Source organism: Rhinopithecus roxellana, chromosome 21 (assembly GCF_007565055.1).
Source record: "Rhinopithecus roxellana isolate Shanxi Qingling chromosome 21, ASM756505v1, whole genome shotgun sequence".
Classification (NCBI taxonomy): Eukaryota; Metazoa; Chordata; class Mammalia; order Primates; family Cercopithecidae; genus Rhinopithecus; species Rhinopithecus roxellana.
In genome coordinates, this window is record NC_044569.1 from 22,757,841 (window position 1) to 22,776,505 (window position 18,665).

Genomic DNA, 18,665 nt, shown 5'->3' on the forward strand with positions numbered 1-18,665 from the left:
TGGGGCTAAGGGTTGTGGGGTGGGGGTCAGTTTGAGTACAAACTGTCATGATAAAATATTTTTGGGGGGTAACCGACTTGTTCTGTATCCCAATTAGAGTAGTGGTTACTTCTCTGTGCATCTATCAAAACTCACAAAGTTACACAAAAATGATGAATTTTACTGTAGGTAAATTTAAGAATAATTTTTTAAATGACAGAGAGACTGGCTAGGAGGTTGCAGCATATGCAAGAAGGAATGAGAGGTCGAATGAGAGCAGCAGCAGCAGGATAAAAAAAACTGAAAACCAGAGATCTAGGGAAGAGAGATTTTAGAAGCAGGATTCAGATATGTGGGGAGTACGAGTGAAGAACTCAGACACGCAGACTTTCAGGGCTGGAAAGGATCTTAAGAGTTGATCCAGGAAAGCTCTATCTCACAGATGAGAAAACGAAGTTGAAATGATTTAAGAGTTTGGGGCTCTGTCTGGGTGGACGGTGATATCATTAACCAGACAGAACAGACATAGATGAGCAGGCTAGAGGAGGAAGTTGATGAGTTCATTTTGGACATTTTGATTTTGGAACATTTTTGTCACCAGGATTTCTTTTTTTAGTTTTTAGGAATTTGAAAACAAAATTGTTGGGTTTTGGCATTGAGTGCAATATCTTTCCACAAATACTATTTCATTACAGCTACAATGAAAAAGAACTTTGAATACAGATCCCTACATGAAGATGACACATTAGCTTCTTCTGAGTTGTTTTTGTTTTGTGACTTTCCTTCAGCATCACAAAGAGGGAATGATACTGACCCAATAAAGATTTTAGGCACATTCTCCATTAACGTACTTGCCATGAACACTATCATATTTTCATGTGTTTATACAACAAAGCTTTTCCTTCCTTATTAAAAACAATACAAACCAAGCTTTGAAAAGCAGTTGTTTTCCATTCTTACTGATGCTAGGCTATAATTCACTGCTGTTTTGTTTTCGTTTCAGAATATTCAGCAAGCAACCAAGGGAAGATGGGCATTGACTTGCTATTAGTCAGTAGGCGCAGCCTAGTGAAAGTTTCCATGCTGCACATAGGGCTGAAATCAAGGAGTCTTTTGTACGTATTTCAGAGCAATTTGGAAAATGACTTGGTTTAGTAGTCAAGGAGAGAAAAGAAGTAGAGTTTTCAACACCCTCACAGCCATTGGGATATGCAACCAATTTTAAGAACCAACTTCAAGTTGCAAACTACCAAGAAAGCATAATGTTCTTGGCAGCAAAGTTTAATCACAGGAGAACAAAATAAATATAAAGCTAATAATATTTAAAATAACTGCCTACTGTTTCTTCAAGAGCTGAGTACAGTGAATGCAAAGATGGTGAGTCTTACGAAGAATCTAGAATGCCGGCACATTTAGGCAGGGGTCTTGTTTTGCTGGCTGATAAACCTACATGCTTAGCACAGTGCCTGGCACATAATAGGCTCTCAATATATAATTGCTGAATGAATGAAGCTAGGAGAGAAGCAAACAAGTAAAGGAAGAGATAGCAAAGCCACCATACTTCATTCATCCATTCAGCAAATGTTACTGAGCTCTTACTAAAGTGAGGCCTTTTTTTAAGGATGGTGGTAGATATACACAAGCCTAAAATAACAACTTAGAAAACAGCCCTAGGCCTCAACACGTTTATAACCTGGAAGAGGAAGAAGGAAAAGTATAGCAAACATTTGTATATCAAAGTAATATCAAAGAACATGTGACAAGGCCTGGAAAAATGGCACAAAAAAAGGCTGAAAAGGTGGTAAAGATTTAGAAATCAGCAGCGTCACTCCCAACAGGGATACTTTCATCCTGAAGGTGAGACCAGATCTGGGCCTTAAGGGATGGAGAATTCTGATGGGAACAGAATACTCTGGGATGTAAAAACAGCAGGAAAAAGATCCCCAGAGCAGAGAAGGCAGGGTGGGTTCAGAGCATAGCAATCTTGCTAAGGAGTAGCAGGGAATGATGAAGAAAATGTCACACAGGTTGAAATGAAAGGTGGAGAGAGGAACGTGAACAGCTGGATAAAAGGAAATGAAGACTACCTAGGAGAAGAGGAGACTTTAAAAAAAAAAAAAAAAAAAGTCATGGTAGCTCATGCCTATAATCCCAGCACTCTGGGAGGCCACGGCAGGTGGATCGCTTGAGGTCAGGAGCTCAAGACCAGCCTGGCCAACATGGTGAAACCCTGCCTCTACTAAAAATACAAGAATAGGCAGGCATGGTGGTGCATGCCTATAATCCTAACTACTTGAGGCAGGAGAATCGCTTGAGCCTGGGAGGCGGAGGTTGCAGTGAGCCAAGATGGCGCTCAGTCTGGGTGACAGAGCGAGACTCCGCCTCAAAAAGAAAAACAATCAGGGAAGAATTTTAATTAAATCATCACAAAGTACAAGATAAACTGGAGTAAGGAGAAACTAGAGCAGGTGAATGAATTCCCCTAGAGAAGAGTTAAGAAGGTGGTGACAGCAAGACCAGTGAGGGAGAAATGGAGGGCAGAGAAGGATGCTGGGCTCAAAAACTTGAGCAGAAGCTGGAAGAATGCACCCTAGGTTTTGAGCCTGGGTGATCGGAATAGTGATGAGAGCAAGAAGAGAAACTGTTGAGTCCAAGAAAGGTTTTGGAGGGATGACGATGAGTTTAGTCCTGGATTAAATATTTTGATTATGTGTTTAATTTGAACTGCCAACAGGAAGTCCAGATAGAAAGGGTCATCAGGAAATGGTATATAAGCAGAACTGGAATTTGCAGAAATACCCATTTGAGAATCAGCTGCATACAGACGATAAGGAAGCTATGGGGATGAAAAAGGTCCCGCGCAAGAGAATCAGGACAAAAAAAAAAAAAAAAATAGTGAGACAGTGAGTCAAGACAGACAGTATTAAAGGAACTTCCCAACTATTTGCTCAACATAAAAATGGAAATGAGGCGAGGCTTGTTCCCTTAGAACATGTTTTTCATAGCAAAGGAGAATTCACTCCTGAAACTGGTTTTTATCTTGAGCTAAAGAAAACACCTTAACATTTCATTCATAGCAAGGACCATCACAGTAATCCTGTGTGACAAAGCTCAGGATAAACGCCATGGCAGGAATTTCACTTGAATGAAATAGGATGCAAGGAGGGAAACAGGAGCCCTTGCTTTGGGGAGATCTCCTTTCATGGACTCAGTTCAGGCTTCACTCAGCAGGAAAAAAATCTGCAAGGCTTAAGTAAGTACTTCTCTTTGGTAGAAGGCAATGGAAATGAATAACCTAATTCATTTAATCTGCAGTTGCCACAGATACAAAAACAAGAGAAGATATGAGCACTGTGTGGGCTGAATGTTTCTTTCCTACTCCCACCCTCATCCCACCCAGCCCTTTTTCCCAGGTCATTATCAACATATTTCAAAAGCCTCCGAGATGTTGATAAAGCAGCTCACCATCTGCGAACTCCTCCTCCACAGAAGAGTGATAGGTCTCAAGAACAAACCTTCCTACCTTAGCATGGAACAAAAGCCTGACTTCGACACCCGGCACCCACAGCTGTTTTCCACGAATAGAAAGAACACAACCAACCTAACTGGCTCTTTGAAGGTACGCCATCCTTTTCCTGTGGCCTAATTTATGCTGCAGATTGAAAAGTGCGAAAAAGCAAAAAATGGATAAGGTTTTCACAAGTTACTTAGTAGATGCTGATTTTCTTCCTATATCAAATGCTTGAGGCGCATATGATTGGTTTGCATTTCTCTGTATTTGTCAAAAGAATCTCTAAATTGTTCCCCAAATGAATTATTATTTTGACTGGGGACACTGAAGTTCATGGTTATTTTTAAAAACTACATTTTGCCAAAAGTTATCACTCTTCTTACCAAGGATTCACAATACAGTGTTGATGAGAATGCGACCTAGTTGGACAGCTACCTTCAGATATGCCTCATGCCCTTCAACAGGTCATCATTTGCACTAGAAACCAATACTCATCAAGTGTCAACAGGTCCACCACAACAGGTCCATCCTGGGGATCATTCAGAGGAAGTTAAACACAAGAGTTTGCAATTTAAACCAAAGCGTACCATCCCAATCTGTAAAAGACTCAGGAACACACGAAAGAGTACAAAGATAAAGCAAACAGCCTTGAATTACTTAGTTTAGTTGGAACTATTTTTGTCACACTATCAACCAAGGCCCTGGAGTACTCATGAGTATTTCTTTTTTTTCTCAATAAAGTGGGAAAAAATGCTGAAAGAATTTTTTAGATATATTCCTTTCTCATGTTGGAAAGATAATCTTACTGAAACAGGCATGGAATCTAGCTTATGTCTCCTTTCCTACTCTTAGAATCCTAAACAAAGAAATGAATGTCTAGAAGGTGGTTTGGGTAAACAGTTAGAAGATTCCCATGGGAAGCAAGTTAAATTAGAGTCCAAGAAGGCTAGAACCCACTTTATATCTCCTGGGCTCACAGGAGAGCTAGGTGATATGAGAAAGGGCCAGTGATGTGGACAGATCATGAAAGTGACAGCAAAGAGAGTCCAGGTAAGACCTAGTGAATGACTTAACAGATCAACTGGAGTGGTTTTAGTGGGTAAGTTTGCATGTTTCTAACGACACAGAAACCTACAAAATAGTTCATTGGCTTTCAGAAAAATACTGGAAGGATTGATCACAAACTCCTAGCCCCAGCCAACCCCAGTGCAAAAAAAAAAAAAAAAAGGTCATGCCCAATCCTTCAAAAGATTCATATGTGCAGGGTTATTACTCTAGGCATCCACTTGCCTGGGACCATCCTGGCCTACCCTATTGTCCCAGTATAATGATTAATAACAAGTGTCTCAGCTTGGAGGAGACATTTTATGGTCATCCTAGATATGAAAGAATGGCAATCTAATAGGTTAATGAATATCAAGAGAAATCACCTTTAGAAAGGCTTTCCTTTCTAATTGTGGTTCCAGACTACACAGCGCACTCACCCATACCATACTAGCTGGGACTTGCACTCTAGTAATAGAAAGGGAGGCTTGCACACAGAAGGAAATGGGTTCATATGTGGCACCACCCAGGTGCTCAGCAAATGGACAGCAAATAAACGGTCTTTGAAGAAAGGCAAAGAAAGAACCCTCTTCACCAATGTCTTGAATGAATGGTTCTTCAGCCATGACACATCGTACTGAGGAATGGCTTAACAGTTCTCCTTGATTCTGGGGGTGAAATAAGTATGGGGGTAAAGAGCATCAGGAAGGCTCCTGCTGCAGGAAACCCTGCGAAGAAAGTGCTAAAGAAAGCGCTCTCCCACCACCCATTAGGGAAGGAGCTCAGGAGCTGTCTGCCAACTGCAGCAGGCACAGGCCCAGAGACAGAAGATGTCTGTGGTCTGGGTACCCTTCCTCCCGCTGCAGGTTATGAGTAATAATAGCAACGGCTCTCATGTCACAACCTGGTGGCCGCTGGACCCTCACTTTGGTTGGAGGGTGCGTCCCCACAGGGGAAGTTCAGAAGAGCCAAGCTGGGCTCTGCGCTTCATGCAACGTGCAAGATGTGCACCAAGACGACCTCACCCCTGGCTGGACTCAGCCCCAGGACAACACTCCCACCCCGCAGAGCCCAGCCAGGTTCTCAGTGGCCCCAAGATAGCACACAAGCAGCTGGGATGGGAAAACAAGGTTTAGTAATATGAAACCAAAATACTCCTCCAGCCTGACTGCACTGCCCAGGATGAAATTCTCTCTAATTCCACTGAACATCTTAAACCAAAACATATTCAAACCCTGAACATCAGCAGCGCTCGTACTTCTCTTTTTGGGGGCTGTGAAAGGAGGGTGGAGTGCTGCAACAGAATAACAATTTTCAGCATAGGAAAATCCCCAATATGCAGGTTGTCACCTGCTTGATCTATTTTCCTCCTAACCAAGTTAAACAATCACCAACAGTTCTCTATGAGATATCTTCCACTGAGATTAAAGGAATGACCAGCAAGAAACTGCATATGTGTTGAGGTAGCGTGAGTGTGGGTTTTCAAATGGGTACATTCCTGGAAGACGGGACAGCAGGCTCTGAGGAGGCAGCTTTGGGAAAGAGACTGGGATGTCCAGAGGACCTTGGATATCCGTAATACTCACATATGAGTGCTTGTTCAGGGGCTGGGGGGAGACAAGTACATATAGAAATATCGTAACCAGTTTTCTCCAGTAAATACACCAAAACAAAGGAAAAGGAAAATGGGATCAAAGTATAGCCAGCAACGTGAAAAGTCTCATTTCAAAATCTAAAGTAAGATTTCAAAACAGAACATGGTTTAATAGAGTATGTAAATTTATGGAAATACTTCCTCACCCAGCTCCTGATCTTTCATGGGTACCTATCATGCAACCGTTCAGCTTTAAATCTTTTTTAGGAACCAGCTGGCTACCAGAGATCTTCACTCCTGTGCTTTTTCTCTCTCTCTCTCTTTTTTTTTTTTTTTTTTTTTTTTGTTGCAAACCTAGCATCTCCTTTCCATGTGATGCACTATGCTTGGAGCTGGCAGAGCAAAAGCCTGTCATTCTTAAAACATGAAGAGAATAATTCAGCGCCTTATTTTGTGATCACAGAGAATGCAATTAATACTTTGGCTGCCTTGGTATGTAGACCAAACCTTCTGCCACAGTGTTTTACAGTGCTGTTGTCCAGGGCAGCTCTGCCAATCTTTTCATTCCAACAGAAACGATGCCAGACTTCTCGGTGCTAAGCAAAGTATAATGAGGCGGAAGAGGTGGCTGGAACCCTCAGTGAGGGAATGTGCTCCTGGGGTGATTCTCTACAAAATACAAAGCTATCCCAAGATCCAACGGCTTTTGTCTCCCTGCATTTACGAAACCCAATTAAAATAAATTCTTTAAAAAGAAAAAGTAGTTAGGCTGGGCAGGGTGGCTCATACCTGTAATCCCTGCACTTTGGGAGGCCAAGGCCTGTGGATCATTTGAGGTAAGGAATTCAAGACTAGCCTGGCGGCCGGGTGCGGTGGCTCAAGCCTGTAATCCCAGCACTTTGGGAGGCCGAGACGGGCGGATCACGAGGTCAGGAGATCGAGACCATCCTGGCTAACACGGTGAAACCCCGTCTCTACTAAAAATATACAAAAAACTAGCTGGGCATGGTGGCGGGCGCCTGTAGTCCCAGCTACTCGGGAGGCTGAGGCAGGAGAATGACGTGAACCCGGGAGGCGGAGATTGCAGTGAGTGGAGATCGCGCCACTGCACTCCAGCCTGGGCAACAGAGCAAGACTCTGTCTCAAAAAAAAAAAAAAAAAAAAAAAAAGACTAGCCTGGCCAACATGGTGAAACCCTGTCTCTACTAAAAACACAAAAAATTAGCTGGGCATGGTGGCACACACCTGTAGTTCCAGCTACTCAGGAGGTTGAGGCAGGAGAATAACTTGAACCTGGGAGGCTGAGATTGCAGTGAGCTGAGATCACACCACTGCACTCCAGCCTGGGCGACAGAGCGAGATGCAAAAGAAAAAAAAAAAGGGCAGTTAAATTCTTATGTCATTCATCCATGGTCCAAAAGCTTTTTAATTCATAGAAGGTATAAGACAGGGAAAATGGTTCTAAACCGAGAACACGCAGTGATTTACTAAATCATATGAGCAATGTGGGAGAATTACTATCTGTGTAACACTAGACTCTGAAGACAGGAGATAAGAAATAATTATAATTCGGCTGTGTGCGGTGGCTCACACCTGTAATCCCAGAACCTTGGGAGGCCGAGGTGGGTGGATCACGAGGTCAAGACCAGCCTGGCCAAGATGGTGAAACTGCCGTCTCTACTAAAAATAAAAATAAAAAATAATAATAAGCCGGGCATGGTGGTGAGTGCCTATAGTCCCAGCTACTCAGGAGGCTGGGGCAGAGAACTGCTTGAACCTGAGAGATGGAGATTACAGTGAGCAGAGATTGCGCCACTGCACTCCAGCCTGGGTGACAGAGCAAGACTCCGTCTCAAAAATAAAAGATAAAAAAATTATAATTCATAGAAAGTGTAGGGACAAGGAGAACAGAGAGAACCAACAAACACAAGTAGGTATAAACGTTTTTACATATTATACTACAATATGTACGTATTGGCTGTAGTTGCAAAGAAATCCTAGACCCCACCTGTGTCTGCCAAGGGCCAAGTGAATGGTCCAGGCCAATGATCTCATTTACCATAGACCCCAGAGTCCCCAGCACGTCAGACAGCAGAAAGAGCAGCAGTGAGAAGCAAAACTTTATACCATCATTGACAGTTTATTAATATGATTCTTGCTGATTCTCTGGCCTTCAAAACCCATAGAATCACAAAACGTTAGTGAAGGACCCTCTAACTCAACTCCCCCATTTGCAGATGAAGAAATGAAAGCTCAGAAGAGTAGGACATGCCCAAACAGCAAGTGCCTGGTGGGTCAGAAGAATACAACGCAAGGTCCCTTGCCCTAAATGCCCTACACAGCTCTCCCCCATATCCACCTCCTCTTTTTGATCATTTCTATCTTCTTCCTTAGAACTGCACCTCCCCATCCTTTTTCCTAAGCCATCCCCAACGCTGGGTGACTCCCTGGGTCGGATCCCTTGCCTCTTTGATCCAGGGTACCTGCCTTGTCCTTCCATCCCTCAAGGACTAAAGCCCAGTCTCAGGATTTTCTGACAGGTGGGATCCACCAACTTTGCTTCATGCTGCAAGGAATTTGCCCTAACAGTAGTTGACTCCCAACAGAAGAAAATGCCCCCTGGTTGTGACCCTGACCTTCCCCAATGGGCCTCAAAATTCAGCAAGTCTTACCTTTACACTGAATATCCGCTACAGGCTTTGATTACTTTTATTAGCCAGCTGCAGGACATGTTTGTGTGTATTTACGTACACATGCACACAGAAATACTTCTAAGTGGGCTGTGTTCTATCATCTTTGGTACAGAAATAAAAGTAAATATTTCTGTGCATAAATTTTAGTATATTTCTAATAGGCATTGGAATAGAAGTCAAAAGTTCTATTTACAACCTTCCCAACCCAGCTGTAATGGTCCAGGCTGGCAAGAGTTAGAAACTACTGAAGTCCTTTTTTTGAGACAAGGTCTCACTCTGTCACCCAGGCTGGAATGGAAAGGAGTGGCACAATCATGGCTCACTGCAGCCTCAACCTCCCATCTCAGCCTCAAGGGATCCTCCCATCTCAGACTCCCAAGCAGCTGAAACTACAGGCACACACCACCATGACTGGCTTAATTGTTTTGTGTTTTGTAGAGGCAGGGTTTTGCCAAGTTGCTCAAGCTAGTCTTGAACACCTGGGCTCAAGTGATCCTCCTGTCTTGGCCTCCAACAGTGGCCGATTACAGTGCTGGGATTACAGGCATGAACCACCACGTCCACCCAGAAACTACTAAAATTTTATTCCTGGCTTAAATCTTAGGGCAGGCTGGCAACAGTGACCTCTTACACTTCACTATGCTCACCTGCAAAAGTATGGCGAGGCCTTCCCCGCCCAGCTCAGCAGACTGACAATGGGAGCCACAAGAACGTGAATATGAATGGACTTTAAAAAGGGTTACACGGCCGGGCGCGGTGGCTCAAGCCTGTAATCCCAGCACTTTGGGAGGCCGAGACGGGCGGATCACGAGGTCAGGAGATCGAGACCATCCTGGCTAATACGGTGAAACCCCGTCTCTACTAAAAAATACAAAAACTAGCCGGGCGACGAGGCGGGCGCCTGTAGTCCCAGCTACTCGGGAGGCTGAGACAGGAGAATGGCGTGAACCCGGGAGGCGGAGCTTGCAGTGAGCTGAGAGCCGGCCACTGCACTCCAGCCTGGGCGGCAGAGCAAGACTCCGTCTCAAAAAAAAAAAAAAAAAAAAAAAAAAAAAAAAGGGTTACACAACTGTAGCTCATCTGCGGAAAAAAGGAAAGGTCTTTCTATCCTCCTATACAGTAATATCCAACTATGGAAATAAAAAGGTGACCATATTGTGCAATAAATGGTTACCAATCTAGACCAGTGCTGTACAAAAGAAATACAATGGGAATCGGCCGGGCGCGGTGGCTCACGCCTGTGATCCCAGCACTTTGGGAGGCTGAATCGGGTGGATCATGAGGTCAGGAGATGCAGACCATCCTGGCTAACACGGTGAAACCCCGTCTCTACTAAAAATACAAAAAAATAGCTGGGCGTGGTGGCGGGCGCCTGTAGTCCCAGCTACTCAGGAGGCTGAGGCAGGAGAATGGTGTGAACCCGGGAGGCGGAGGATGCAGTGGGCCGAGATCGTACCACTGCACTCCAGCCTGGAAGACAGAGCGAGACTCCGTCTCAAAAAAAAAAAAGAAATATAATGGGAACCACATATGTAATTTTAAATTTTCTGGTGGTCATATTTAATATATTTCATTAAATTAATACAACCAAAATATTATCACTTCAACACAAAATTAATATAAAAATTACTGATAAAATATTTTGCATTCATTTATTCATCATACTACATCTTTGAAATCCAGTAAACCTGGTGTGTATTTTATACTCCAGTCGCATCTCAATTTAGATTAGCCACATTACATGAGCCTGGCAGCCACAGGTGGCCAGTGGCTGCCACAGCCACGGCACTGGAGAGGGTGGGAGTAGATTTTAGACACAATGTTATGGTGTCACACCTTGGTGGCACAGAGCAGCCTTTTCTCAGTGCCTAGCACAGCACCTTTTAGTGACTAAATGACCAATGAATACGTGTGGGATGAGTAAATGTTTGGATATATACTGTGATCACAGAAAATCTGTGAGATAAGAGGAAGAATAAAGGACTTTTTGAAAAAGCATTAGTCTGTGTTGACCTTTTCCTGTTCCCAAAACACAGAAGTCTTGGCTCGCGGACTGCCAAAGGGAAAGCCGCTGCTCGTAATGAAATTCCAGGCGTGGCATCGGCTGATGGGGTGAGCCATTCCTTTGCAAGCCACCTTGAACCTGCCTCTCTGTGGACTCGCCTGGCCTCTCAAGCGGCTGCTTCTAAAAGCCCAGGAACCCTGCTGAAAACAGATGAGCACGTGTCCCTGGGATCTGTATTCCTGTGAAATCATTTGCATTTTGTTAGGCAAATTTGCATAAAATTGAAGCCAAGAGAGCTTGGCTGGGTTTCCAGGCCGGCTCTCTCTCTCCGTGCTGCTATGGCCACCAGTATTTATCACCATTTACCAGGGTGGTCGAGCAAGACAGACCCCCAATTAGAATCGGCACACAAATGGAATCTCTTCCCTATGCTGACATGAAAATCAGCGTCCTCTGGGGTAAATGAGTGAAGGAACTCTGAGCTGTAATCTGGCTGCCACATCCTTTGTTATGACAAGAGTTTATTTTACACGACTCTGACCTATGGCTTGAAAACACAGCTTCAGTTGTGGATGTAATGATCCAGAACAGCACACACACCTGAATGCCAAGGAGCTCAGATCCTGGCCCATGGGCCATCTGGGAAACCAAACTCACCATCCTTCATTCCAGAAAGCCAAGGGCTTCGACTCCTAAAGCAAGGTTTACCCTTAAGGGCCTCTCCTCCTTTCAGCTAGCTATGTTGAGGGCAAACTACAGGCAAGGTGCAAACAGCTACCCCTAAATGCACACACTCATCCCTTCCTTTGGGCCATAGGACAAAAGTCAAATCACAGTGACGCCCAACCTACCCATGGCCAAGGGAACAAGGTAAATTACACAACAGAGAAGGACAAAGGTGGAAGGAAAAATACACAGAAAACAATGCAATGCTATTTTATATTTTGTTATTTTTATCTCAACTGCCTATCTCTTTCTAGGACTATTCCCCAGATAAATTCCATTTTCATTACAAAACTAGTTTCTTATGCCAGGGAAAAGGCTGCGGAGCTGTTATCATTGCCATTGTTATTTCTACTAAGGTCATCTCAGATGGCATGTCTACATGAGATAAATGGTTTCCTAAACAGGCTTCTCTGCATCCTGCCACCACTTAGGTTTGCCCCGAGTCATCACTTCTGAGGCCTTGAAAGCAGCAGCTTCCTGGAAGGCTCAAAAGCTGGGCGGCAGCAGAGCATCAGAATTAAGGGCACCAAGTACTCCGAAACAGCCTGGGTTCAAATTCCAGCCCACCACCCAAACAGCTGTAATGAGGCGCCTCTGCAAGCCTCAGTGTTCTCATTTGCAAGACAAGGATAAAAACACCACCACCTCCCAGTACTGTTGTAAGAAAGAAATACACGAATAGCGATAGAACGTTTAGAAAGCACTGGGCAAAGTACAGGCCATGTGAACCTCTGCTTTATCACTGTCATGAGTATAGCTGGGGTGTCACTTTAACACTTGCTAGTACTGCTCATCATGTGTGCCCAGCTACCCGTCCATTCATTCACTCAATCAATATTATTGAGCATCTACTATGTACTTGCCTTGCGCTAAGCACTGAGTATTCAGCGATGATCCACTGTGCACAATCTTGTTGATTCTACCTTAGAACACCTTTTCAGGTAGTCCCTTCCTGGCAGTTCCTACTGCCCATGCCTCGGGGCAGCTGCCCAGCACCTTCACTTGGGCACCTGACCCCACCTTCCCATCTGGCCTCCTTGCTGCCCTCACTGCCACCAACACACTGCTGCCAGCAGTGTTTTCATCAACAAAAACATCCGGCCATGTCACTTACTATCCTGCTAGAAACCTTTACTGGCATTCCACTGCAGGAAAGATCTAATCAAACTCCTTAGTGGGGCACACAGAGCCTTGGAGAGCAAGCCTCCACTATCTTCCCGCTTCATCCCCTTCCATTCCATCCCCAACTGCCCCTCTTCTGGTCACTCTGGCCTCTTTGCCATTCCCAAGCTTGGCAGGCCCTTCAAATACTCTGCTTATTTGCATATGGTACCCTTTCACATTCTCCAGAAAGCAAGATCTCTTTCTTTTTTTTTTTTTTTTTTTGAACAAACTCTTACGTATCCTTCAAGCCCAGGCCAAATGGCACCTTCTCTGTGAAACCATCCTTAACTTTCCCAGGAAAAAACTCACTGGACTGTAATAAATCTGTTTGTGTGTCTGTTTCCCCAGGAGACTGTCCCCCTCAAGGCCAGAGATCATGTCCAGAAACCCAGTAGGCACAAAGAATGTGGAACAAACAAATGACCACGTTTCATTGTACAGTGGTTTCAAAATGAAGTCAGGAGGCAGAGTTGAGGCTGCAAAGCAGCTCCTCACAAAAACCACTCTATGCATCCTGCAGCGGGGGAGGTGGCTCTTCTAAATATGTGTACAACTTAATTTATGCACAGACAGAATAATTTAGATGCAGTAAGGCAGCAAAAACTCCCCCCAGAAATTACATCCCTATCCACTTGAGTCAAGTTCCTACTAATTCTCTACTCTAGAAAGGGAGGTAGGAGATGAAAAAGAATGAAAGAAGTCAGCAAACGCCCCGAAGGTCTCTTTGCCTATTTAACACACACACACACACACACACACACACACATATATATTCACAGAGAAGGTGCCATTTGGCCTGGGCTTGAAGGATATGTAAGCGTTTGTTAAATAAAAAAGAAAAAGAAAAAAAAAAACAAAAAACAAAAAAGAAGGAGATCTTGTGCACGCGCGCTCTCTCTGTCTCTCTCTCTCCATATATATATAGAGAGAGAGAGAGAGAGAGAGAATCATTTCACATAAGTAAATTTTTCAGATGACTGAAGCCTAAACTTTTAAAAAATTTTAACCATTTGGAATGGAGATATTTCTGCAACTTACTATCCACTTTCCCTGAACTCTTTGACTCTCCCTACAGAAAATAACTCTGTCTTGATGACTCAGTGGCATCATTAGGAATCACTAAGATCGTCCTGTGCTACGATCCAGTGAGAACTCTGGGAGCCATAGCGATCTTTGTGACTGCCCCACACAGAAGAGCCTCAGAGACTCCTGAGCTGGTTTTTAAAGCATTTTTGTCTTCTTCCTTGCTGTCAGACTCTAAAATAATTCTTTGAATAATTTACAGGCCTCCATTACCTCCTCTGTCAGGTCAATTCTAATTTAATATATTTGCTGTTTCTATTGGCTGGCGGGGGCAGGGGGTGGTAAATGATAACCAATTTTGTGAGAAAATGGACTTTTAAAAAAGCAAATGGTATGGAATATTATTCAGCCTTAAAAAGGAATGAAATTCTGACACATGCCACAACATGGATGAACTCTGAAAATATGTTAAACAAGCTAGACACAAAAGGACAAACATTGTCTAATTCCACTTATGGGAAGAAGCAAATTCTTCCTCGAAGAGTCAAATTTATAGAGACAGAAAATAGAATAATGGCTACCCAGGACTGGGGAGAAAAAGAAACAGGGAGTTAATAGTTTAATGGGTAGAGTTTCCATTTGGAATGATGAACAAGTGCTGGAAACAGATGGCAGTCATGGATTACATACCAATGGTTTATGTAACCAAGTAAATGTGCTGAAGGACACTGAACTATACATTTAAAATGGGGTGAAATGGTAAATTTTATGTATATTTTAACTCACACACACACCACATACATACATACATACATATGCATATTTATACAGATAGATTTTTACATGAACTGGTTGAGAAGGGTGGCTGGGCTCTTATGAGCAATGGGTATGAACTTTAGCATACGAACTTCGTGACATCCCTCTGCACAGAAGGCACTGAAATGACATCCTAGTTCCTAGTTGTGATTCACACCATCATCAAGAAACAATAATCTCTGAAGGTGCTAATGTATTTTGCAGTCATAGGGATCTTTTACTCACGAATTACAATACTGGTGACAAACAGGCACTCCAAGCTTCTTGGAGAACATTATGAATAATCCCAAAAAGAACCGAGCTCCAGAAGGGGCAGGGCTTTGTCCTTTTCACACAGGAAACCAGTCCGCCTGTTCACGGCACAGAATCCAAATCTGCTCTTCGCTTCTCCTGAGATCAAACTCTAGAACTAAGAGGCCACATGTAAAGCTGTTAAAATAACAAAAATACTGATTATCTGAATTCATTAGGATCTTAAGGGTATGTAAAAACTACATAAAGCAGTCTTTTAAATATTACAATGTTGGGTTATGGCTTATAAATGAAACATTTTAGGTGATATTGGACCAATATTTTTAAAGCAGTCTGGTCTATCAAAGAGAGGAGGCCAGGTGCGGTGGCTCACGCCTGTAATCCCAGCACTCTGGGGGGGAGGCCGAGGCGGGTGGATCATCTGAGGTCAGGAGTTTGAGACCAGCCTGGCCAACATGATGAAATCCAGTCTCTACTAAAAAAAAAAAAAAAAAAAAAAAAAAAATTAGCCGGTGTGGTGGCGGGCGCCTGTAATCCCAGCTACTCGGGAGGCCGAGGCAGGAGAATCGCTTGAACTCGGGAGGCGGAGGTTGCAGTGAGCCTGGACTGCACCACTACACTCCAGCCTGGGCAACAAGAGCGAAACTCCGTCTCAAAGAAAAAGAGAGAGAAAGAGAGAGAGGAAATAGTTGATGGCTTGTTCAGTTCAACTAACACAGAGCCCGGGGTTTGGGGAGCCTGGTGGTGAACTCTGTCTTGCTTAATGAAAGGTCACTATTGTCCCTCTGCTGGAATAATAATTTCCCTTCCTTTTTGGCTTCCTTATGAAATCCCATGAAGCTCTACTCTAAAAAGTCATAACATATTGTGCCCAGGGAAGATGCTGAATTGAAATTTTTAAATATGTGCTTTATTAAACAAACCACTTAAAACATTATTTTTGTCCTTCTGAAGAGTGACTTATTCTGCACATGAATTCAGAGTGAGTTAAATATTCAACCTATATGTGTTTCATAACACAAGAGATATATAAATAAATGAGAAAGTAGGGGTGGGGGGTAGAGGTTTAGCAAGGATGCAGTAAGAGTTTCCTATCTTGTCAGAATTTCGTATTCAAGTTTCTTTTAAGAAAGTAGTTTCCTGGCCCATGCTGAAACTCCCTTAGCCCTGCAAATAACACAAGGGCATCCTGTTCAAATGTTATTATGGAAACAGTGTGCTGTTCTGGGCCAAATGTATCCAAATTAAACTGAGGGGGATGGAAATAACTCTCCCTTGATACGCCCTGGCTGCTGAAGGTGGGTTTGTTTTTAAGTAGAATAAAATTTACAGCTGAATATAAAAACAGATACATCCTCATCTTGTAAACCTGAGTGACATGTCATTCCACCTCCGGACTCTAGAAGAAAAAAATCACTAAGGTCATGCCTAAAATGAAAAGAGTGAAGGCATAAGGATCATACCAGAGGTAAAACCGCAGACTTTCCCCACCTTTTTATTAAGGTATTAGGCAGGTTACAATTTGACAGTGAGATCATTTCTCTGGAACCAGGAAGGCACTGTGGGTTTGTTTTTCCAACGCACACTCTGACCCCAGTGAGAGCTTCTGAATCAGGTGTCTGGTCTTGGTAGGAAGCAATGATTAGTACTTATTTTTCAAAGCCTATTTAAACAGACTCTAGGAGTCGAAAGGGAGACAGAAAAAAGAGTTGTTTCATTTATTTTTTAACTACGAAAGAACTTAAAATTCCATGTTGTAGGAAAGATTTCACCTGCTAGTTATTAAACTAAAGATGACTAACTGGCTTCCTAAAGAACCCAAAAAGTAACATGCATAAAGTTGTTCTTTTGTAATATGTTTCTGTTTAAATTTTTGTTTTAAAAATGTAAGCTCCAGAGGACATGAACATCACTTGGATTGCCTAAATAAAGGATGCTGGTTTTGCCTCTTAGCAGGCAACGTCACTTGACTTTGCAGAACCTCTGTTTCCGCATCTATAAATCCACTTCCTGCCCTCAGGAAGAGGTTATTAAGGTTAAATAATCTCCTATCCCTAAAAGTGTTAAATCCAGGGTCTGGCACATATCGGGGTTCAATAAATATTCATTTCCTTCCTTCCTCCTGACTTTCAGTGACTGAGGCCAAGGACCAATGTTGTGATAAACGGAAATGGGGAAAATGAGGATGAGTAGGTAAGGAAAAGATTGCTCTAAACATTTTAGCCAAAAACAGTAAAAGTCTCTTTAAGTTTATATTGTTCGTGGTAACTCATTTTAAACTGAGGTAAGTAAGGGCTATATTATACTAATACCTCTATTATTTTTAAGGTACAACACTGTTTTCAACTATTAATGAAGAAAAACCCATTAAATCTCCTCTGTGTAAACTGTAGTACTGCTAGAAAAATCTCAAAGACCCAGGAGGAAGTTAATATTGTCCCATCAGCACCCTTACCTTGCATTGGCCTGTTTTCTTTACTTTGTGGCCCTTATGTTATATTGTTAATTTTTAAGTTGTTTACTTTTCTGACTTCCTCACAATGTGGGATTCACAAGACATAGGAGAGTTCCTACCTGTCATGTTTTCTGTTATAGCTCCAGCCCCTAGAACAATGATTGGCACAGAGTAGGCTCTTTATAAATATTTGTTGATTGAATGAACTTGCAGTAACATGCCCTTTACCACTTTGGAAACCCTACTGATGGAGGCTCCACCATTTTTAACGTTCAAGAAACATGTACCAAATATTTTTGGTCACCTAAAAAGAGGAGCCCAATTTTATTTTTTAGATTTTATTTAGTCACTAAAGGAGACAGTGTCCTAGCCAATGCTCTGTGAGCAAATTTAAAGACTCTGAAGGACTTTTTCATATTTATTAGTGTTTGTTCTATTTTTTTGTTTTACATCCTTTTTTAATTTTTTAAACTTTCATTTTAAGTTCGGGGGTACATGTACAGGTTTGTTACATAGGTAAACTTGTTGGGTTTTATTGTACAGATGATTTCATCCACCCAGGTATCAAGCCTAGTACCCATTAGTTATTTTTCCTGATGGTCCAATGTGGCATTTTCTTGGGAAAAGAAAAAAGAAAGATGGAAGAGCAACGTTTACAGGCCTATGCCTATGGGCACTTCTGATTAAAGCTAATTACAACCTATGAAAATAGTAAATAAGGACTTTGAGGGATTCAAAGAAATCAAGGCAGCAAACAGCATGCCAATGTAACACCACTGCTAGTCAGGTGTCAACAAGCAAAAACAATCACATGTGTTCATCTAATTCCAGTTGGCCCCTGTTGAAAGGGGTTGTTTTACAGGGCTGTCTCTTCAAGTGTTAGAGACCTCGCACACCAGTCCTACCACTGTCCCTTCAGCTCATGTCCAAGCCCGCCTGGCTCACAAGCACATCATCACAGGGTCTTGAGCTGATATGTAGGCACCAAATGGAAGCAGCTAGATCCCCCTCTGCTGCAAGCATGAGAAACGCTGCAAAGGCTGAATCAAAGGAGGGAAAGTAACTAGAAACAAAAGATTGCATTCCAATTTCCCGAACATTTTTGAGACAGAAAGCAGTAGAGTATACTAGTGTTCAAAATGCAATATATTTCAGTCTCTACTAAGCAATCTTGTGTCCTTATGAACACATATCCAGAGAAGCAGCACAGGATAAAGAAATATTTACTGGATTCCCAAGCCAGGGAACGAGTATCAGCTCCTCCTTTGCTTATTGGCTCTTACACACCTTTGTTGGCCAAACTTTCTTCTTTACATGGGAATAAACAAATAACTAACAGTGTGTGTGGGTTAGAAAGTAGGGAGAAGTTGGAATACAATACCTGCCTTGCTTAGGGTTGTTGT

General features: G+C 42.8%; 1 protein-coding gene across 4 annotated transcripts in view; it reads right to left on the reverse strand.

The window, feature by feature from the left end:
- Positions 1-18,665, reverse strand: part of BCL2 (BCL2 apoptosis regulator) — an 84,495-nt gene that overhangs the window by 50,539 nt on the left and 15,291 nt on the right. The window contains exon 3 of one of the 4 annotated variants that reach the window (XM_030926041.1): positions 13,709-14,964. The exons of 2 other annotated variants lie outside the window; for them this stretch is intronic. In XM_030926041.1, the coding sequence (XP_030781901.1) occupies positions 14,959-14,964 (6 nt within the window). In that variant the 3' untranslated portion in view covers positions 13,709-14,958. Of the gene's footprint in view, positions 1-13,708; positions 14,985-18,665 lie in introns of those variants that run through there. One more of the 4 variants, XM_030926040.1, reaches the window with a different exon arrangement.